This window comes from Citrus sinensis, chromosome 1 (genome assembly GCF_022201045.2).
Source record: "Citrus sinensis cultivar Valencia sweet orange chromosome 1, DVS_A1.0, whole genome shotgun sequence".
In the NCBI taxonomy this organism is placed as follows: domain Eukaryota; kingdom Viridiplantae; phylum Streptophyta; class Magnoliopsida; order Sapindales; family Rutaceae; genus Citrus; species Citrus sinensis.
In genome coordinates, this window is record NC_068556.1 from 24,355,056 (window position 1) to 24,378,844 (window position 23,789).

Here is a 23,789-nt window from a genome sequence, read left to right on the forward strand (position 1 = left end):
AAACATATGCTGTAACCTTTATACTTCTTCGACTGACCATATAACTTTTGACCTATTTGATTGCATGCGTATATTTTTCTTCAGTAGCAGTATATTTAAGCTTGTTAGGTATTAAATTTTTATCATTAATTTGTTTGAATTCACGAGGGTGTTTATATTTTCTAGCTAGTTCTGAAAAAGTGTGCTAACAAAAGATATTATTTTAATTCAATCCATTGTATCTTACATGGTATTTGCACACAATCGCAGTTTTGTTTATTTTTCAGATATAATCCCATGAAATGGACACATTTGATGACTTATTTGAGGTATAAAAATCAATATTATACGACTGCCTATCTAGTTGATGGAAGAAATATCCATACTCATGAATCTAGGAGAGCAAATCCAACTGTTTTCCTAATTAATTAACCTTAGCTTGACCTTTTTAAAATATTATCTATGGAATTTTCATTTTTCATATATATATATATATATATATCTTCTAATAAAATAGTAATTTTTCACTCGGAACATCCATATACATGCTTGAGCTTGAGAATAATGCAATGTTGTTTTCACAATTTACTGGTTAAGAGTCATATATATACAATTTTATTTTATACTAAAATAACAACGACAATGCGTAAACGTAATATTTTACTCTTAACCAGTTTAAATTCGTATTTTATAATATGTGGATGTCTGAATTGGATAAAAAAAAATAATCCTATGTACGTATGTATGTATTAACTAAGAAATTTTGTTTTTCCAAATTTCTGATAAAATGGCATTCAATTAAATTCCTTTAAACCACTTGGCTATACCGATATTTTCAATATCTTCTCTTAATAAATCGTTTCTTTCACATGCTTGTTTGAGAAGTATTTTGCTTCATTTTTATTCTTAAACATTTTGTCTTATAAAAATGACAAACATAAGGCAACGACGCATACATCAGAAGGAAGCAAGCTGTATCAACTACTCGTTCCGTGAATCATACGTGCATATACATTTGTCACGTGACAAAGTTTAAACAAAATAATTAATAAAGAAACGATCGAAAACTTGCAAAAAGATCCAAACAATCCAATAAATTAATCTCAATTTCGTGCAATTAATTAGAGTCAGCTAGATGGGTGAATAATTTTTTTATAGCTGTATACACATATGAACATGCAAGTTCAAAGCCGCCAAAGCTAAAAGCCAAAAGCCAGCAGCAACCAAAGATAAACACGAGCACTAAGACTAATACTATGATGTTTCATTTATCAGACGCACGCCTGCATACAAAAGCCAAGTTTTTAAGATTACTTTTACATCATTTCTGTTCCCTAAGTATACGTAATTATGTTGGTTTCCAACTCTGCAACTTGCTTAAATTTATTCAATTAATTAATTAATTAAGAATGTGTTTATTGCAATTGCTCGTGTCTTGGCTCCACTAAGCAAAAGTTTTATCATTTGTTTACTGAGATTAATGATTTTGGATTTGATTGTTCAAACATTTCACTGTCCCCTATCTAAGTCAGAGTTCACACGTACAGGCGATGTCGGAAGAGATCTGATACGGTGGATGATGTGGCGGTAACAGGTGTTCGACGTCGGTGTATCGGGATTGTAGCTTCGACACATGTTCATTGGTACATGGGTCATGATGTGGACCACTCACCTCCGCTTCGCATCAGTGTCCCTTTCAATCAAACTTATAATTATGCATGAAATTGTATACATTTGTATATGCGAAAAAAAGTTAAAATCATGCGCCAAATTCTTGAACTCGTTGTCTTGATTGAGAAAATCTGCAGCATGATCATCAAGAGATACTCATTATTGGCTCTCTATTTCATATAATTAAGAGTATCTTAAGCAGCCAAATTTCTCTGCGATCTTACGCAATATCGTGTCCAATGCGGATTGGCTTGTGAATATTTTCACGGATATGGTGGGATTATTGTAAGCGGAAGATTAGCCACTATGATTTGGGTTGTTTTTGTTGAGTAGGGGTGGGTAAAATCGGGTTTCGGTCGGGTTCGGGTCAACTCGATCGGGTTTCGGGTTGTTCGGGTTAGACAAGGAACAATCCGAACATAACCCGAATTAATGACCCGACCCGAACCGACCCGAATATAGTTCGGGTCGGGTCATTAATTCGGGTTATGTTCGGGTTGGATCGGGTTGGATTTAAAATTGGTAGAATTGAGTTCGGGTCAATTTGGATTAGTTCGGGTCAATTTGGATTAGTTCGGGTCAATTCGGGTCAATTCGGGTCAGTTCGGGTCAATTCGGGTCAATTCGGGTCGGTTGAAATATGGTCAGTTCGGGTCAGTTCTGGTCAATTCGGGTCAGTTCGGGTCGGTTGAAATCAGGTCAATTCGGGTCAGTACGTTTTTTTTTTTTTTTTAAGAACCCGATCGGGTATTCGGATCGGGTCGGGTTTGACCCGAACCGATCACAACCCGATCAGGTTTGTAAATTTCAAACCGATCGGGTTTCGATTCCAACCCAAACCCGAAATTTATCGGGTCGGGTCGGGTCGGGTCGGGTAAAATGTCCACCCCTATTGTTGAGTATTGCGTCCTAATTTCACATAAACTTGACAAAAGAATCGAAGATACGGGCACCCATAACTAGTTAACCGTCCAAAGTTACGTTTCTGTATAGAAAATTGACCATTAGTTAACATCAATCATGTTATGATTCATCCATTCAAGCCATATCAATGAAACACGTGTCGACGGGACCAAAATTCCTGTTCGATTCATCCATTTCAATTTTCTTTTGTCGTCATTCTCCTTCTCTCAAATTTGAGAATTTTGACATCATCGTTACCCTGTTACACCCGTCATTCATATTTGAAGACTCCGATGTACGAACTTTTACACTATGAAAATTACAGATTTAACTGACGCGAATTTTATTTACGGGTGCCTTCCTTTACTAGCATCAATATGAGACGGATTTTAATTTTTGGGTAACAAATAATATATACATATTTAGTTTCTATTTAAAACTTTTATGATTAAAATATACTGAGCCCAATGAATATTTTGTAAGTTTAGATGAAATGTGGAACAAACATGTTAGATATACATACGTACACACGCGCGCATATACGCATTTGACACTTGATTCTCCTGCGGTCATAAGGTGGTTTCGTCCTTATTGTTATATTGTTGCAAAATAATATTGTATTGTTTATTCTCTTTAAAACAAAATAACATTGTAATTACTTCAATGTGTATTTTGGTTAAACGCAATCTTAAAGAGAAAATTATAATAATAAATGATGGGCACATTAGTATTTAAATAGATTAATAGCTAATGTAGTGTACAATTATTAGAGTTTAGATATCATATATGTTTCGAATATAACTAGGTTATAGTTGCTTGAGTCTAATGCTATTAAATCTATTCTTAACAAAAAGATTAATGACACTAAAGATGACGATAAAATAGCTACAAAAAGGACTACGACGAAGACTATGAGGATGATGATTAATTTGATAGTAATGGATAAATAACAACAAATCGATCAACATGAGCGAAAATAACGTGAAAGGCTTAAGATTGTGATTGATCGAAGATGAAATTTAGCAAGGGTGAGTAATGTGACCAAGAATCAAAGAAATTAAAAGTACCTTATAAGTCTAGATTCAATGGCACACCTTAATTCTAATAAGATCAAGTCCACGCTCTCGAAAACGACCACTCAATTGAAGCTATTTTCTACTTTCTGCTTTTTGCTTTATTCAACATCTTTTGTTACTTCCAAAATTGCTTTTTTTTTTTTTTTTTTTGGGTTTCTTTTATCATTCAACTTTTGAAATATTTTACGTGGGGAAGTCCTATTATGTGATGTTACTTTCAGTGTTGGTTGATTTAAAAGAGCCCACTTGGTGCAATTTCGAGAGAGAGAGAGAGAGAGAGCTGGAAAATTAAGTAAAATTCCATATTGTTTTGATAATCGTGAAGACTGAATTGATTAAGCTTTAGTTGTTTGTAGTTTAATTAACGAATTAAAGTTGAATTAATGGGACTTCCAATGACTTCACAAAGTCAATAACAAACAAAAGAAGAAAAACAACAATGATAATATTCTTTTCTGTGAAGTTAAATTGTCTTTACACGTGTGTTGTAAGAAACTTTTGACTTCGAATAAGGAGTTCGAGAATTTTATGTATAATTGTAACTTTTTATTCAATATATATATAATTGCATGCATGTGAATGCTTTAACTGGATAATTAATTCCATTTATCATTACCTTTAATATATAGTTCTTTCTAACCAGATTTTTCAGATTTTTTTTTTTTTTTAACTTCGACCATCAAACTTAAGAGTGTCTCCATTTGTTTTAGCCTTTTGGCAACTATGATGTTAAAGTTAAGTTGTCAAAATATTGGGTAAATACTTATAATTTGACTTTGATAGGATAATTTTCACTGTCATTATCGATAATTCCTTATTTAAACTAACTTTTTTTTTTCTTGACAGTTAGTGATGTTTTCAAACATTCCTACTTGAATTTTTTCTTAATACAAGTTAGAAACTTACATTCATAATTTATGAAAGTGCAATAAATCCTAATTCTATGAATTTATGAATTTGCTCTCATATTTAATATTATAATCTGAAAAACAATGCTGGTATGCTAAGGCATAAGCCACGGCAACGTATTGCTCATACGATTAGAACAGATCCAAAGCATTCATTTTATTGTTATTAACTATGTTGGTTTCTATGCTTTACAGCAAAACAATAATGCCAATACAAAAGCTGCCCAAAAAAACAAAAGGTTCTCAAAACTGAGGCAAAGCCCCAGCCTTTTAGTCGGTGATTGACAGGTCTAAGCTGATTGTGCATGAATCCTTAAAGGAATTGGGTGAAGGAAACATGTTGCTAATTTTGGACGAAGCAAGCCCTTTAAGTGGAAAGCAATTAAACATACAAGCGCATTACTTTATTTAACTTGTACTTAGTGTTTTGAAACATTTGGTTGGTTAAAGCCCCACATTATGATGAATTAAGTTGAAGCAATGCCCATGTAGGACCTTGTTTAAAGTAATTAAATATGATTACCGATAACCTAACCCCATCCCAATGTGAAGTGTGAATGTTACAAGCCCCTGATTTCAAACTATCAAACACTACGAACAAAACAAATAATTTCTATTAAGAAATTCGTAACCTTTATGGCATTATGCATCATTAGTTTTTTTTTTAATGGCGACTTAAAAAGTTGAAAGCCGATAGATAAACATACCATTCATGCGCTTGTTTAGTTGCCTGTCTTTTTTCAAACTAACTATTATTTTAAAGCTTGATTGGAAATTGGAATGTGACTAAAGTATAAATTTAATTATGGCCAAAGTACGTCATCTTAAATTCTTCAAAGTTGAAACCAAGTCCTAGAAGATTTCTTAACTTTTCTAGTGAGAACCCAATTTGAGCCAATATTCCGAACGGAAGTGCAATAATTAAAAAGCAATTATAGGACAAAATAGTTGTTGAGTTCAGAAGTCTAAAGTCGATTTATTTAAGGTTTCAAGAAACTCCATCAAACAGAAGGTATGTTTTGGAGGATTTGTACTTTGCTGATCTTTGAAAGTAGAACAACTAAAATGTTCAATAAAACTAGCTTTGAAAAACTACTTATATTTGCAGCGATTGATTCCATCACGCAAACTGTAGATGATATTTGTTGTGTTTCAACTTAATTAAATATGAAAGTATTAAAAAATACACTTCTATGTCATAAGTATTAATAATTATTTCATTGTAAGCAGTTATAAATTAAAACTCACAGCGCCTCAATTTCAAATATATTCTCAATCAATATGTATTATTAACCGAATACTATTACTTTATCACAAATTTTGACCATAAGGCCAGAAACTCAACCTTAACAAAGAATTTTTCAACAATTGAAGAAGGACGAGGAGGAGGTTAGCAAGTCAGAAGCAAAGTTTTACCAAGGAGAAAGTCAAAGGCTAAAAAATAGTCATCTGGGTTTCAAAAATTTGAACCAATCCCCCAAGTGGATGAAGCAATAGGCAAGGTCAGCTCTCGTTCTTCAGCAACCATTGACGACGTTGCTGTAGTCAAAGGGTATTGTAATGTTTTAATTTTTCATCTTGCTCATTGAATTGGAATGAAGCACTTCCAAATAATTAATTTGCAACTGTTTATTTGCACTAACACCTAATCCCTTTTGACATTGTAATTAATTGGGTGGATTTGTATCCAATTCCGTTGCACCATTTTGAAAGAAAGGGATAATCAATCTTGTTAGGTTGTTTCTAAAAGAATTCTGGAGCCCTTTCTTAATTTCCAATCTTTCCGTTTTTCTCTCTTTTGGTTGTTAAGAACCCAGAGTCATCTTTGATGGAATTGATATAAATTATGATATAAAAACAAGGCTATTCTCCAGTGTTTAATGTTTGCATATTGGTTCTTTTCTCACACACAGATCCTTAAATATTGATCTCAAAGTCATAACTTTTATTGTTTTGGGCTGAGCCCATCCATACGATGGCGACCCATTTTCCAATTCTATGGGCAGATAAATGTGGGTTTACTACTTTCGTTGGGTTGAGTCACCTAAGAACAATGGGCTTTCAACCCCTTTAAAAATTTGGGCCAGGTCATTTAGTCCTTTGTTCAAAAGAGTGGCACTATTGGCACCCCCTTATTGAACTTATAAAACCCCTATTTTCTATAATTACATTTAAGGACAAATGTATCAATTATATTTTTCTCGCTAAAATTCAAACGCTGCCATACGCCGCATAAGTACAATTTTTAATTGGTTATGATTTCTTGGCATTCATCATCAATCCCATTCCAAAGATCAATGAATTGTTTTGAGTCTTACGCATCTAGAAAACCAAAATAAAATGTTATACATGCAACAATCTTTTGAATCAAATGTTATGCATGCAACAATCTTTTATTAAAAACCCTTAGAACTGTCCAATGGCTTAGCATAAATCAAGGATTGGGACTAAAAGAATTCATCAAGGAGCAAAATTGCAATAGAAGAACTCAAGAGATGGTTAGGAAATTACATAAATGAGAGACCCAAAGCATGACATGAGATAGGCGACAAAAATATTGCCGATGTTTATTATTGGGTGTTTGAGAGAAAATCAAATTTAGAAGAAGGGCAGTTTTGGAATTAAAGTGGGTGTTAATAATAAATATAAATTTTATAACATTGTTTAATGGGGTGTACTTATAATAGGGGTTTTTAAAGGATATTAGAGGGGTGCCAATAGCTCTATTCTATTAAAAAAAACATAATGGTTTTAACTAAGGATGGCAAAAATACCCGCCCTGTCTGGACCTGGACTACACCGAGGTGTTGTGGGTTGGCTATTATCTGGCCCGGGTATGAAGCCGGGCTGGTATTGGACATCATTTGATAAACTCAAAACTCTTATTTTATTAAAAAATATTAAAAAATATATATTATTTTAAATATTTATATTTATTTGACTCATTTATTACACATATATAAAGTTTTAAATACTTAAAATTTATATTTTCATGTCAAATGATAAATTTTATTGAAATACATTTAAAACTTATAAAATTATCAAAAAAATACACATATAATATTAAAAAATATAAAATCCAAGTACTCGAATTAAAACAAAAAACCCGACCTGAGCATCTAAAAATTGTATATGGGCAGGGTTTGGACATTGCAATACCCGGACCTGGACTTGAGTTTTGCCAACGCTAGTTTTAACTTTACTAAGAATTTTATTGTATTTCTATCAAAAACAAAAAAAAGAATTTTATTGTATAAAGTAATAAATAAATTTCAATTTAAAATTCTGTTTTAGTAATCTTCACACAAAAACCGGATTGTCGGTCCCTTTTTTAAATAAATCTTTTGAATGTAAATCATATTGTCCTTTGCTCATAAGAATTTTAAGTTACATTTTATTGTATAATAAGGTAAACTTGCTTTATATTTATTTATAAAAAATGAACCGTGTATTTTCATAAGGTTATTTAGTATTTTTTTTGAAAGGGGTTATTTAGTGCTTATTTAAGAAAAAAAAAAAAAAGAGTTTCTCGACCGCATAAAAAACGGTGAGTTTTTTAATTCACTACCATAAGCTCGGTTAATTGGTCGCTAAGTAATTTATTAGCATTTACATTCAGCTTTGTCTTGCAGTCGTGTTTTGTGTTTACCTTTTCATTTTGCCCCACTCAAAGCTGAAAGAGAAAAAGCGCGAGAAAATCTTTCCGATTTTCCTTTCTTCCTCCGATCAAAATTTTCTCTCCAACCAATCATCTCCTCTCTCGTTCACTTTCCTCTCTTGTTTCTCAAATTTCTAGGGCTACAATACTACAGTGACGCAATCTGATTAGTTCCGGATTAACCTCGTTCTTTTGGCGTTTCGTTTCGACCTAGTTGACTAGGTGAATATGTTTTTCTCTGGCGATCCGACTACTCGGAAGCGAGTCGATTTAGGAGGCAGGAGTTCGAAGGAGAGAGATAGACAGAAGCTTTTAGAACAGACGAGGTTGGAGCGTAATCGTCGCCTCTATTTGCGTAAGCAGAACCATGCCGCCATCAAGATACAGGTCGGGTTCATCGAATTTGAATTTGAATTTAATAGTCATTGCTACATTGCTGCATTGCATGTGTATGTGATGCTATTTGCATTTGCCCAAGGTGCAATGATCGTTCTAGTGTATGTAGATTACTTGTTCTATTCACTATTTTACGTTGGTATTTTTTTTGGATTTATTTTATGATGAAATGTGATGTGAATAAAGTTAATGTGTGTTAATTATTAGAAAAAGAATGTTAGTTGATCTCACCAAGAATAATTTATAAGAAGCAAAATGAATATGTGGAAGGTTTTGTATTTTAGTGATGCGATGGTCTAATTTTAGTACGGCCAATTTTTCATATCGAGTGATGAACAGAGTCTTCGCGATTGGCACTGGAGGTGACTAATTATGTTTGTCGTTTTACTGTCTCTATCTATTTTAAAGTTATATTTGGAAAGACATTTATTTTCGTAAGGTTGAAGCTACGCAATTAGGTTTAGTCAAGTGAACCGAACATTGAAAACCTTGTGAAAGTTTTGCAGATGCTGGTAGTTTTCTAGCAATGGACAAGTTTAGTGAAGTGTAATTTCACTTTCTTGTGGATAAGCTTTATAGATTAGTAGTTTGACATAAATTTTCTGTGAAATTTTGGCTCAATCATTTACTTCAGAATTCTCCAAGTTGTGATTGCTATCTATGTGTATGTGCATGTCTGTAATTTATTCATATCACGATTATAATTTTTATCTTATAATTGTGGGTGTCACAAGGACACGCTTGCTCAGTGTATGGTAACTTATATAAACTAGTTGAGTGAATCTTTTCTTTGGATGGGCAATTCAAATCTTTGTAATGTAATTTTTGCCAAGTGTTAACTAAATACTATCTACAGAAATGCTTCAGAGGGAAAAAAGCAATGGAAATTGAACATTCTAAGGTCCGAGAGCAGTTTTTTGCAACTTATGGGCGACATATCCAAAATGTAAACAGGTAGCATGGTGGATTCCTATTTTGACTGGATAATTATGTCACAATTCTTTCCTTTTTTTTTTCTTCTCCTGCCTGATTTATTTGTTTTGTTAAAATTTTCTTTCTGCTTTCAGGCAATGTTTTGGTCCACAATCAGCATTCTTCCGCCAACTTTTTTTTTTCTTTAATGCACGAAATGTTAGTGATATCTCAGTCCTTGTGGAAACATGCCGGTTAATGAAGCATTTTGTTCAAGAGAGTGGTAAATTTTTATGAGTTATACTTTTTAAAGGTTTTCTTATGTGCTATTTAAAGTAATATGTTTTATGCACGGATTCGAGTTCTCTCTCTTTCAAATTTCGCTTACAACTTCATGTCTTAAAATCATCAACAAGGTTTTGTCCATGTGCCATTGATTAATGGAATCTGATTATCCAAGGTATTAGCAAGGGACAAGATATCTTTCCCTTGATGTAAAAAGCATAATGATTTGTCAGCATTGAATTCTTTGTGATTGTGATGGACGATGAGAAATACACTGTTAATTTTCATCTATTCGTAATTCTTGTCATAAAAATTAGCAAGGGACAAGATATTTGTACCTGATGTAAAAGACATAATGGTTTGTCGGCATAGAATTCTTAGTGGTTAAAAATTACTAAGAGATGATGGAAGATGAGAAATACACTGTAATTTTCATTTCTTTGCAATTGTTTTCCTAAAAATAACGAATGAAAAGAATTAGTTTTTTTTTTTTTCCTGTTACCTCTCTTCATATACCCTGGTTCCAAAAGTTCAATGTATCATGTAACCCTTCTCTTTGCTTATTTATGTTTCAGTTTCCTTTCTGGTATGTTATTTGCTGGTCCTGACAGTCTTCAATTATGTGACAGGGGATGTCGTTGGCCTCTTTGCTGGCATAGATTATTCATCCAAACGCGCTTTAGTGGATTTCAGAGTTAAGAAGTTTGCATTTGCCTGTATTCAGGCTGTACATCAAAATAGGTTGGCACTTTGGGATGTTTATGCCCATTAGAGTCGATTTCTAGATTTTTCAATCTTGCTTGATGCATATGCTGCTACCACAAGTTATTTTGTAATATTCTTATACTGCAGTCAATTAAAAACTTATGCTAGTTTTCCTCCAAAAGTTGAGTCGTAATGCAATGTTTGCTAATCTGATTATTTATTGGACAGAAAGGAATTGAAAGATCAACTTTTTGTGACTCCAGAAGAATCAAATACACCACCAACTCTCTTGCTAGAAGCTGTAGTTTTCTTGATAGATTCTAGGCTTCCATGGACTTGTAAGGTAGTTAGTTATCTCTTGGAAAGGAATGTTTTCACTCTGCTCAGGGAACTTATTGTTACAGGAAAGGTAATGTTTCTAATTCTGGATAATCTCTTGTATTTTTTCCCCTTAATCCATATAGTTATTATAGTTTGCATTTCTGTGTGAGTTCTTTTGCAAAGAGCATCTTTAGTCTTAAATTCTGGAATTTAGCACAAGACAGAGAAATGAAATTCATTTTGAGGATGTAGAAGGATTTATGTTACCTGTTCTTTGTAGCTTTTGTTTTTTGTCCATTAAAAAAGACAAGTTAAACTATATGGTCCTTTTTGGCCTGTCCTTTGTACTATACTACTATTTTTGAAAATATTGTAGAATTCTAAATCCATATATAACTCGAAAATGTTTAAATTGTTATAAACAGACTTTTGTGTGGTCTTGCGCTGTGGATTATATTGTTCTAGAAAATGTTTTAGTACTCTGTGTCCTTTGCCTTCACATGCATGTGCTTGGGCATTTACATATTTTTGCTTAGCTACTGATGTTATGCAGGAAAGTATGGAGATTCACAATTCATATGGGAGAATTTCATCATTGGAGCGGGTGCTGACCCTTATAATTCCTCACATTGGTCAAAAGCCTTGTATTTGCCCAAATATTGATCCGCGATGGAGTTTCTTTTCACAGATTCTTACAATACCTTTCTTGTGGCATCTTTTCCCGTACATAAAGGAGGTAAGTCTCCTCTGATCTACTCTGATTCTTTTTCTTTGATATAGTTCATATTTCTATCTATGGTTGTTTGGAATCTACATATTGGTGGCATGAAGCGGTCTAAAAGCCACCAAGTGATTCTTTTGTAAACTTAAACTTCTTTCCATTGCCAATTTTACATTACTTCCTGTTTTTGTGTTTTTAAGAGGTGTGAGATTTTAACGTTTAGGTTTTTGCCACCGGAAGGACAAGTCAGCATTATATCCATCAGATGGCGTTGTGTGTGCAAAATCATGCTAATGTGCTACCTCACGAAGTTTCAATGGAATTGCCTGGTTATGCATGTCTTCTTGGAAATATCTTGGAAACTGCCGGGGTTGCCTTATCTCAGCCTGATTGCTCATTTGAAATGGTAAGGAACGTATTCATTTTTTTTTTTAACTTAACTGCTCATTTGAAATGTTTACCGTGTTCAATTTTATTTGCTAAGTTGTTCGTTGTCCTAACTTTGGTTTGTTAGTTCGGGTTTATGTGTTTCTGATTACATTTACATATATGTATCCCAACTGACGTGGCGTATGCCATGGAATGTAAAATTTGCACATTAATTATGTATAATTATGTCAAATTAATTGATACCTTACCCATGGCAATCGATGATAATTGAAATATGTTCCAACTGATATGGCATATGACTTGTCACTCGATAGGGTTGTAAAATTTGCACCTTCGTAGTATATAATTAAGTTTAATTGATACCTTATCCATGGCAATTAATGGTAAACGACACATCATTTGTGTAAAAAATCGTGTATTCCAACTATGTAAGTATGGTATTATTGCCTTACTGGTATTTTTTGGTTTCACAGGGTGTAGACCTGGCTGCTATCACAACATTTTTGTTAAAGGCCCTTCCTCCTATAAAATCGAGTCGAGAAAGTATGTCTTACCTCATAAAATAGTGATTTTATGTTTCTTTTAATACTCTTGTTCCTTCTTTCCGTGTTTTTATGGAGAATTGCTTTTCCCTCAATATAAATTTGGTATTGTATATAACTTGCATGCTTTTTCCCCCCGTTTTTTTTTCCTTTTCTTTTCTTTTATTCCTTTAACTACTAGAATGAGATGTATACCTATGTGGTTGTTCTACTTTAGGTTCTATGGTCAGTGATGATGATATGACTGCTGGTGATGAAGTGATGGAACCAGTTATTAATAGGGATTTGGAGAAGCAGATTACCAGTGCTATAGATTCACGCTTTCTTTTGCAATTGGTAAGCTGTCTTGACTAATCACTTTCGAAATGAAAGCTGTATGTTAAAATATTAAAGCAACAACTCTTGATATTTATTCTTTCGAGCAGACAAATGTTTTATTCAGTGGGTTCCATTTGCTTCGTGGCCCGCATGATGAAGGACCGGGTGATAAAGAGGTTGCAGCTGTTGGTGCTGCTTGTGCTTTTCTGCACGTCGCTTTCAACACTTTGCCTCTTGAGTGTATCATGACTGTCCTAGCTTATAGAACAGAGCTTGTTCAATTGCTTTGGCACTATATGAAGCGGTGTCATGAGATTAGAAAATGGCCTTTCTTGCCATATCTCTCTGGAGATGCACCTGGTTGGCTTCTGCCTCTAGCTGTTTTCTGTCCAGTGTACAAGTAAGGCGGCTCCTTCTATTTTTTCTTAACATTTATTTATTTATTTATTTATTCCATGGCAGTTCCTGTTTAATGTGTAAATATGGTTTTGGGTTGATCAGGCATATGCTTACAATAGTTGATAATGAGGAGTTCTATGAGCAGGAGAAGCCATTGTCATTGAAGGATATCAGACATCTAATTGTCATTCTGAGAGAGGTATTATTTTGTGATAAATGTTTAGTTTAAAGTTACTGTAAAAGGAGATGTTAAGCACTCCACAAAATTTTCCCTTTAGAAAAAGTCTTGAAATGCTGGATGTTGTTTAATTTAGGGAGGTTTTGTGGATTTTCTGTGGCCTTATGCCATCTGTAGCTTTCAACTATCATATTGAAATAAATTTGTTTGTTATTGATATCGGTACATTAACCATGACTGCCAGATGTCATCTTTGTTCATGTGCGCTGATTGATAACGCTAAATAGAATAATTCTGATAGATATTGTTTTGATTTTTGACATATACCCATATCTGTAGGCCTTATGGCATCTTCTATGGTTGAATCCTACATCGCACCCTAATGTAGGGAAATCTGTCTCCAGCCCCCCTCCTGCTAACAAGATGCTCCCAGCTGAAGCTATTCAACATAGGGTCAGCACTGTAGCCTCTGAGGTCCTCTCACAGGTATTTGCAAGCATGAGTTAACTTTCTGTTCAATGTATTCCTTGGAGAACTTGTGTAAAATAGCTGTTATTTGCCTTATTCTTTTACAATTCAATTTCTGTTTCGTATAAAATAAAAAAAAAAGGGTCGTCTTTTCATACTATTTTGATTGTTGTTTGTGGAAGCATTAGTTTTCATCTCTGAGTGAATTAGAGATGCCCAGATTCTTGTCTAATAACCGATGTAATCTCTTGTTTGATCTGCTAATTTGGTATATAAACTATTCTTGAAGTTGCAAGATTGGAACAATAGGCGAGAATTTGTACCCCCAAGTGACTTCCATGCCGATGGTGTCAATGATTTTTTCATTTCTCAGGTAATAGGTCCTTAATTGCATCCATAGGGTCCGGGATGTGTTGCTTGTTTCTAACATCATTTTTCCCCAGGCTACAATAGATGGTACCAGAGCAAATGAAATATTGAAGCAAGCTCCTTTTTTGGTACCTTTTACAAGCAGGGCTAAGATCTTTCAAGTAAGTGAGTGAATTTTTTAAGCATGCATCCCAACTTTTTTGCGGGAACTTGTTCTACCAGAAATAATACAATTGAAAATGTTTTATAAACTTTACTGAAGAAACAAAATTTTTCCTTGCAGCAAGTTAATGAAACAAATAGAAATTTTGATTCCATTATCTTTTCATCTTATTTGGTATTAATGTGTAAATATTATCTACCAGTCGCAGTTAGCATCAGTTAGGCAAAGACATGGGTCTCATGGAGTTTTTACTAGAAGTCGGTTCAGAATTCGGAGGGATCATATTTTGGAAGATGCTTATAGTCAGATGAGTACAATGTCTGAAGAGGATCTTCGAGGAGCGGTAATGTTTTTTGTTTTATGTTTCTTTGCCCTCTTGATGCTTCCTTTGGAAGAAGAGCATTCTTTTATCTGTCTGCCTCAGTCTAATCAATTTTAAAAGTTTATGCACAGATTCGTGTAACATTTGTTAATGAACTTGGTGTGGAAGAGGCTGGTATTGATGGGGGTGGAATTTTCAAAGATTTCATGGAGAACATTACTCGTGCAGCATTTGATGTTCAGTATGGGTTATTCAAGGTTTCTCACTTTTTCTTCTTCTCTCAACACAAAATAAATACACCCATTTGTACATATTGATGACGTGGCAAAATACTAGGACGCAGATCCACATGTTATATTTACATAGGTATAGATTTTGGAACTAGACTTCCTGACAGTCATATAAGCTTTTCTGAGGGGTTTCGATATTTATCTTAAATGCATTTATCGTTTTTATCAATTTCTTATTTTTATCAAATAGATGAGCGGTTCTGAGTGAGAGAATGGGCTTCAGCATATTCACTCTATTACCTTATCTTTACTGATTGAAAGTCCAAGTTTCTGATATAATTCATCTTATTAACTATTTAATATTTTGTTTCATATAAGCTCCTTTTGGCAAGCTGTACAATGTATGCCCTGTGATAAAGACCTTGTATTCTAGATATTGTCATAACTTATCATTTTCTTGGAATGCTATTATTGTTGTACTTATAATATATAATAGAAATTAAGGTCTTTGATGATCACTTGCAAATATACTTAACAATCTGCTTATTTTTACTGATTTAAACTTGTTGCATATGTTATAATTATGCTTCATGTTTTACTGACTTTCTACTACATCTAGGAAACATCTGATCACTTGCTCTACCCTAATCCTGGATCTGGAATGATACATGAGCAGCATCTCCAGTTTTTTCATTTTCTTGGAATTCTACTTGCAAAGGTATGATGTGTTTTTTGTGTTATTTGAACCATTTTCTCTCGTCGTGTTGCTTCTGTGGTTGAGTGAATCTGAATTGCATCTGGCTGCTGTATTATATGATACCTGTATGTAACAACTTGTGCGAGGCAAGCATGAGTGGGTTGAAATTAATTTTATGCGTTCTCCGATCGGTTGAATAAGGCCATATTTGTCACCTGGTAATGCTGAAGTGCACTTTCTTTAATCCTGGTCTCCTGTGTCCTAAAATTTTGAGCTTTTCACCTTGATAGTAATATGATATTGATAAGAAGAATCTTCGTTATTTTATTATGTTTATGTCTGGTTCATTTGACATTTGTTGAATTTAAAAAATAATTCATAATGAATATCTAATTTATTGGGAAAATAATATTTATTCTGCTACAAGGTTATGCTTTTATAGATTGCAGTGTTTTTTTAGTCTTGCCTAACCAATTCTTTGTAGTTGTTCTTATCATCTGAGTTGGCATCATACTGGAGGGGTTTCTTTATGTTGGCAGAAACTTATTAATCAATAAATTTTTAATATAATTTGGATTATTTTTATTTTAAGACTCAGTTGCTACCTTGCTACCACTGTTTTGGTACAATCTTCCAGGTCCCTGCCTTTGCACATCTCTGTTATCCTGATCTGCATATGCATATCATTTAAAATTTTAAATGGCTTCTTATATTTTTCTAATACTTCCTGTTTGTATACATTAATTTTTTATGGCTACATGCTCTCTCATTCATGCAGGCCATGTTTGAAGGAATTCTTGTTGATATCCCATTTGCAACATTCTTCTTGAGCAAGTTAAAACAGAAGTAAGGTTTTTATGCTACCACATAGCATTGCAGAATCTGAAATATTGAGGAAATTAGCTTTTACTATAATCTTGGAGAGTGTGTGCTGTTTGGTTAATACTGTATGCGTTTAGATCTGCACGAGTATGTACATATAGATAAGTTAATATTAGTTTTGCATCTTTATCTTATTAGGTATGAATTACACACTATTGCTTTAGCATATTGTAATGAGGTTAATCTGTGTTTCAAATCTTACCACCAGCTGGTGATTTTCTCTTGTTATAGAGGTTGAAGAAATTGTAATAACCTCTTTTCAGATTGAATACTTCATTCCAAAAAAGTGGAGTGCTCTTTGTAGGGTTTTGAATGCTAATAAAAAATTTCTGATGTTACAAATTTCCCACACTTCAATTACTTAATCATTGATAAGATGTTGAGTTTGATTAATGGGATTTGTACATTCTGACCGGCCTGCCTTCATAGATGCTTTTATGCTGCTTTTTGTGGATGATTACATGAAAGCTCTTTCACTATGTTTTCATCTCTATTTGCCTTATGGACTAGATGTTTTATCTTAATAGATTCAGGGATTCTAAGTAGTTTCTATCATATAAATAATGAGCATTTTAACATTGTAGACTAATTACTTATGTGATATATCTGCTACCTTCATTTCATTGTTTGTTATTAACACACCCAATTTTCTTTTTGTTGCAAGGTACAATTATTTGAATGACTTGCCCTCGTTAGATCCTGAATTATATCGTCACCTTATTTTCTTGAAGGTGGTGTTTCTATCCACCTTTGTGTACTTTTTGGGTACTTGGTGTTAATTTTTATTTTTGTCTTTTGAGTTCTTTCACTGTGTCATTGCAATTTTCATTCTTCTTTTTTCTGGAGGTTGGTGGTTGGGTGTCTGAGTGGAGGGCTAGTATCAGTTTTCATTGAGGATTTCACTTTTTAATCTTTCAATTCGCTGTAATCTACAGCATTATGAAGCTGACATTTCGGAGTTAGAACTCTACTTTGTTATTCTGAACAATGAATATGGAGAGCAAACAGAAGAGGAGCTGCTTCCAGGAGGGAAGAACATACGTGTTACTAATGAGAATGTTATCACATTTATTCATCTTGTGTCCAATCACCGGCTGAATTTTCAGGTAGTGCACCATCATCTTAGTTCTTTTGCTTCATTCAATTTAAATCTCAGATCACCCTTTCTATTTAATAATCCTGATATGATGAGATTACTACTTTCAGATACGTCAACAAAGTTCTCATTTCCTGAGAGGCTTTCAGCAGCTTATACAGAAAGATTGGATCGATATGTTTAATGAGCATGAACTACAGGTAAGTTTGATTTTAGCATTTGCAGTTTTGCTACTCACTGGAATACCTTTTGTTGTCAGCACCAGTAGAGCTTTCCTCTGAATTGAATTTTTTTTTCTTCAATTACTTCTAACATGTTACTCAAGTTGGGAGGTTCATAATTTGTTCTCTGAATCAACACTGGCATACCCAGACAGATACACACTCACATTTCTGGTTGATTATTACAGTTTTTAAGATCTCATTTTTCCGATGCATGTATTTTGTTTACAGCTGCTAATATCAGGTTCACTCGATAGCTTGGATTTTGATGACCTGAGACAGAACACTAACTATGTGGGAGGTTATCATAGTGTAAGTTGTTTTTCAGTTATTTTGATTTTGTTAATAGAGCATACGAGTGGGAAATGTATGGGTGTAAATTGCTCCTTAATTAGTTGGAACATAACTCTGTCAATGAATTCTTTTTATGAGTGCAGTAGGTTATAATATTTGTTTTTTCTCTACTCGATTATGAATGCCTTACATAGTTTGGTAATCTGAATCGTACTGATCATATACAAATTCTGATAATTGTTTCTTTCGACAGGAGCATTATGTTATCGAGATGTTCTGGGAAGTCCTCAAAAGCTTTTCACTGGAAAACCAAAAGAAATTTTTGAAGTGAGTTGAGTAATCTGTCACTATTTTATCTTTCTATTTGTTTAGTTCTTTCTGCTTACATATTAGTGCTTAGTGTATGTTGAGAATGAAAATAACGTGAGTATTTTCTCCCTAGGTTTGTGACTGGGTGCTCTCGAGGACCACTACTGGGATTCAAATATCTCGAGCCTTTATTCTGCATACAAAGGTAAAATTAGTCATATCTAATTTGATGAGAATTGATGCAGAGTTACTAAGTTGAGTTACTTAGCCGGATATCATTGCTGAATCCATTTTCTTATCCTTCTCTTTATGTTGAAAGCTTAATACTATTGGAAATCTTTTATGCAGAGCCGCTGGTAGTGCTTCTGAAGAAGCTCTTGATCGGTTACCGACATCGGCTACTTGCATGAATCTTCTTAAGCTTCCACCATACAGGAGGTTTGTATATTTTAAGTTGGAAATCTTTTTATTTATGTCCTTTTGTTTTCCATCAATTAAGCTCATGTTCGCTCTGTTGGTGCATGGTTGTGATACAGCAAAGAGCAAATGTCGACAAAACTGCTGTACGCCATAAATGCAGAAGCTGGTTTTGATCTGAGTTGATGGAACCTTGTGCTTAAGTGGACAGAGGTATACACCGTACTCCATGGAGACGTCAGTTCTGTATTTATTGGTTCATGCTCCGAAGTATGATGCACCATCTGTGCTGTCTTAGTTTCTGCAAAGATCACAAAAGCAGAGTTAAAGCTGCGATAAACACAGATAACGTGCTGATCACAACATGTACATAAGTGAGTACGGCTGCAATAATGTTAAATTGTGAAGCTTATACTTGGTGGATATGCCGTATATAGATAGATTGGGACCTCTCAGCTGTTGGGTCTTACAAAGTCGATCATTATGTAAACTAAATGCAATCAAAAGTATCTGTGCTATATGGTTGTGTAAATGAGAAGGAATAGTCGTTTTATGTAAGTGGTTGTTGTAGATGTGCTCACAACATTTTTTTTTCCTGTGCCAATTTCATTCTTGGGGAAAATAAGGAGGGGATGAAAACTGTAATGATATTGCAATTTATGCTATTGGATTTATAGATAGATTTGTTTGTTCATGTCAAGTGAGTTTCAATGATAAGGTGTGCTATTCAATGATACTGAAACCCAGTTTCGCGTTTTGTAAAAGTCCTGCGAATTGAATTCCGTTAATGTGGGATTATTACTGATATTACAAGGTTTACTCAATTCACAACCTTAAGGTTTACTCCAATCACATTTTTATGTCTCCAAACAATTATGAAGGATTGAAACTAATTCTTATAATATTTTTATGGAGGTTCGAACTCTTACTGTCACGTATTGTGAGTAGGGGTGGGCATGAGTTGGTTTGGGTTGGATTTTATGTCAACTCAAACCAAACCATAAAAATTTTAACCCAACTCAAACCAATCCAAATATTTTTAACCCAACCCAAACCAACTCATTTGGGTTTGGTTTGAATTTTGTAATAAAAATATTTTTTATTTTGATAAATTTAATTATATCAAAATTACAATAATTATTAAATTAATATTAAAATATGAAAAAATATAGTCAAAAAATTATAAATAATAGATTTCACAATAACTTCGTCCTTAAATATTAACCATATTACAATACAAATTCTAATAATGTCAATACAAATCAAAACAAGATAAGACATCCAAATCAAGTATCAAAACAATCCATCATAATTATTCCACTTGCAGCACTTTAATCAAAAGATCCCATGTTCAACTGAGTCTGCTCCTTCACTAACAAATAAATAACAAAAAAAGAAAATTATAATGTTGAATAGTTATAAAGATGAGTAAATTTAAAAAGGAACATGATTCATACCAAAATCGTAAGAATAACATCAATCTAAAGTCAATGCTTCCGTTGTTGCACTTGATCCAAACTCTATATTAAATAAAAAAAATTAATAAAAAAAGACTAATGATAAACAAATATATAATTTTTTTCGCTTGTTATGATAAATAGTAGTTACCTGATATCATGGCTTCATAAAACTCAAGCTTCTCCATCGTTGGTTCATCTTGTAATGGGACAAAAGTGTTACGTAACCAATTTTGTGAGCATATCAAAGCTTCCACCATCTTTGGACTTAAAGAACTACGAAATGAATCAATGATACGTCCTCCAGTACTAAATGCAGATTCTGAAGCTACTGTAGATATTGGAATTGCAAACACATCCTTTGCAATATGCGAAAGAACTCGATATTTTATTGAGTTCATTTTCTACCATGCCAAAATCTCAAAGTCGTCGTCATCAACATGTTTACATGGCTCCAACAAGTACCTCTCTACTTCATTTTTTATCTCAACACAATCATCTTTTCCTATTCTTTGTTTGAACTTTGCAACACTTGAAAGTTTAGAAAACCCCACCTTTTTATCAAATTTCCTACTATCAACAATTGACGACTTACTAGCACTAGGGATGGCAATTTTTCATCCTATTTGGGACGGGATTGAAACATATTTTTGTCTCACAAAAAAATATAGGGACGAGAGTAAAACATTTTTTTATTCCACTTGCATATATGGGATGAGGCTGAGATTGACAAATCTCGTTCCATCCCGTCTCATTGCCGACTAAGGATGAAATTTTTTTCAATTGAGATGGGATCCCGCAGGATCTCAACTCTTTTGAGACGAGATTGAGACATATTTTTCTCCCAAAAAAAAATATGAATAAAAGTGGGTTATTTTTTTATCCCACTTGTATATACGGGACGATCTCATCCCATCCCATTGCCAACCCTAACTAGCACCACTAGATGATCCACAACCACCAATCCTAGTGTCAAGATCTTTATAAAGACGTATTAAAAGATTTTTCACCTCTTCAGACTTCTTCCCAACCTCATCAATAACAAAAATGTCTTCAAAGCAAAATCTTACATATTTTAACTTATAACATGGATCAAGAATAACCGAAATAAGCAACAAATTATTTAACCTATCAATTGAACCCCAATATTTGTCATACTTATTTTTCATACCTGTTGCCATTTTAGATAAAACAAGATCATCACCACTTTCAATTAATGATGTCAAATCGGAATGAATTGAGCACATTTCATGAAAATATAAGTTTGAAGTCATGTACATTGATCCACTAAATTTCAAAGTTATATCATAAAATGACTTCAAAAACAACACAAAAACATTAGCATTTTCCCAATCATCACTATTAGGGTTGTTAGTCTTTTTCCATGGTTTGGAGTTGTCCTTGTGCAGCTGTCCAAATTAATTAAGCAAGCAAGCTCTGCACTTGGTTTATTATGCATAGGGATGGCAATTGTACCTGCAAACCCGCAAACCCGCCCAAACCCACCCGCCAAAACCCGCCCGTTGCGGATAATTTTACCCGTTGCGGGCGGGTTTAGTATTATAAATTAAAACCCGCACATGGATGCGGGTGGGTTTGGTATTAACCTTATATCCGGTGGATACCCGCATGGATATCCACCAAATCCGCAATATTTTTTTCAAATATTTTTAGTTTAATTTTAATCTAAAAATGTATAAAGAAAATAATGTCATTAATTAAATTACCAAATAGCCAAAGGCTCAAAGTTGTGTATGTGTGTATGTGGCCTATATCCTATTCTAAAGTCATAATCTAAAGAAAACTAAAGGCATTTTCCTTCGAATTAGTATTTGAAAATATTAATCTTAATTATTATTATAGGCATTGTGTTGGATGGGTGCTTATGGTGGTGAATGAAATGAATATCTTCTCTTGGAGCTTGTTTTAAATGATAATATGAAATGTAATTATTATTTTTAGATACTAGTTTGTGTTTTTTAAATGGATTTGTGTAATTTATACTTAAATTTGAGAATTTGTGTTGAATTGATGTGGAAATTTTAATTTTTCATTTATATTATTTAAATATAAAATTGAGTATGTTATATGGAATTTGAGGTTATTATTATAAATGTATATATTAAACATTTGTGATTTTAAATACGGAAACCCGCAAAAAATCCGCCGGATACCATTGCGGGTTTGGTAATTGTTAAAACCCGCTGCGGGTGGGTTTTTGTAAAAAAATTAAAATCCGCTGCGGGTTGCGGGTGGGTTTGGTAATTTAAATTTTGTGCGGGTTTGGGTTTGGTAATGGCAAACCCGCTGCGGGCGGTGCCCATTGCCATCCCTAATTATGCAGTTAATTTATGCACCAGCAGATGTAAGTGAGCCATTATAGTTTCAACAATATTTATTATGGCAGATCCTAAATTTCTGCACTCTGTCTTTAGTACAATGGTTGTAAGGATACAATCACAAGCTAAGTTAACAAAAATAATGGCATAAAAAACAACACTGAAAGCCCAGATGATAATATTTTCTAGAATTTTTTTTTTCACAATTCTTTAAATTGTACACGTGGTAGCAATGATCTATGAAAGAATTAGTTCATAAGAGCTCAATCAAATTCATATATCATCAAATTATTTTCGGCATATTCAAGTGTGAGTGGTTTCATCAATTCCCCATTCTCTAATTCCAAGCATACCCATTACCAAATAACTGGGAAAAAAAATGAAACTTTTGCAAAAAAAACCTCACCTTAGATCAATAGAAAGGCTGTAATCGAAGTGGGTCTTCAAGAGTTGATGAAAATCGATTGAGAGATTCGTGACAGCACTTTTGTTGACAGAGATTGTGGAAGATAGAGTGAGAGATTGTGGAAGATAGAGTGAGGTCAGTGAGAGTGAACAGTTCTAATGAACTGGGGAGTGATGAATGCGAGATTATGGAAGTGAAAATAATGGAATTAATTTAATTTAATTTACTTATATTTTATTTATTTTTCACTCACAGCTCAAATTTATTTAGCTCATGGGTTAACCATACCCAAACTATTATGAAATGGTTTTCTCTAAAAAAAACCCAAATCAACCCATTTTAATAATTTATCCAATTCAAATTATTTTATTTGGTTTGAGTTTGGTTAAACCCATAAGTTGTGGGTTTATGCCCACCCCTAATTGTGAGTGTAAGGCTTTTTTCACTAAGCTAAAGGTGCACTAGTAGCTTGTGCCATGACTTAAATTATCATTTTTAAATCTTATAGTCTCATTATTGTTCTATTTACTATTTAGGATTTAAATGGGGTACAATGAAAGAAAATAACAATTTTGTTTAAACAATGGAAACGGGCAGAGAGTAGTAGTAATGATAGGCTATATATAAAATAAAGATATTCTCACTTTATTTCTAGCATAAAAGAAAAATAATATTTTAATAAAAGATTTTTTTTAAAGATTAAAAAACTAATATATCCTTTTAATATAATGTATTTTATCATATAATATATTAAAAT

The 23,789-nt window shown here is 33.4% G+C and overlaps 1 protein-coding gene and 1 long non-coding RNA gene across 2 annotated transcripts; one reads left to right on the plus strand and one right to left on the minus strand.

Annotated features, from left to right (window-relative positions):
• The first annotated feature begins 8,159 nt into the window (after positions 1–8,159).
• LOC102629718 (E3 ubiquitin-protein ligase UPL6) lies at positions 8,160–19,524 on the plus strand. The gene is made up of 26 exons (XM_006488728.4): positions 8,160–8,582; positions 9,448–9,545; positions 9,659–9,786; positions 10,418–10,529; positions 10,722–10,902; positions 11,368–11,550; positions 11,759–11,941; positions 12,399–12,468; positions 12,685–12,803; positions 12,893–13,185; positions 13,287–13,383; positions 13,702–13,848; positions 14,120–14,203; positions 14,274–14,360; positions 14,565–14,705; positions 14,816–14,941; positions 15,534–15,632; positions 16,390–16,457; positions 17,158–17,224; positions 17,429–17,599; positions 17,700–17,789; positions 18,042–18,122; positions 18,358–18,431; positions 18,547–18,618; positions 18,762–18,851; positions 18,950–19,524. The coding sequence occupies exons 1-26, from the start codon at positions 8,424–8,426 to the stop codon at positions 19,014–19,016; spliced, it is 3,087 nt and encodes a 1,028-aa protein (XP_006488791.1). The 5' UTR covers positions 8,160–8,423; the 3' UTR covers positions 19,017–19,524.
• A 481-nt stretch (positions 19,525–20,005) lies between these two features.
• Positions 20,006–23,234, minus strand: LOC102629512 (uncharacterized). The gene is made up of 3 exons (XR_371830.4): positions 20,439–23,234; positions 20,288–20,350; positions 20,006–20,202 (listed from the first exon to the last, which is right to left on the minus strand). It is a non-coding gene; the product is annotated as an uncharacterized LOC102629512 (long non-coding RNA).
• Between the last annotated feature and the right edge of the window lie 555 nt (positions 23,235–23,789).

Coding starts and splice junctions, on each gene's coding strand:
- LOC102629718 (XM_006488728.4), top strand. CDS start 8,424: ATGTTTTTCTCTGGCGATCCGACTACTCGGAAGCGAGTCGATTTAGGA. Junction 13,186..13,286: donor GTTTTCTGTCCAGTGTACAA/GTAAGGCGGCTC, acceptor TGGGTTGATCAG/GCATATGCTTACAATAGTTG. Junction 15,633..16,389: donor TTGGAATTCTACTTGCAAAG/GTATGATGTGTT, acceptor TCATTCATGCAG/GCCATGTTTGAAGGAATTCT.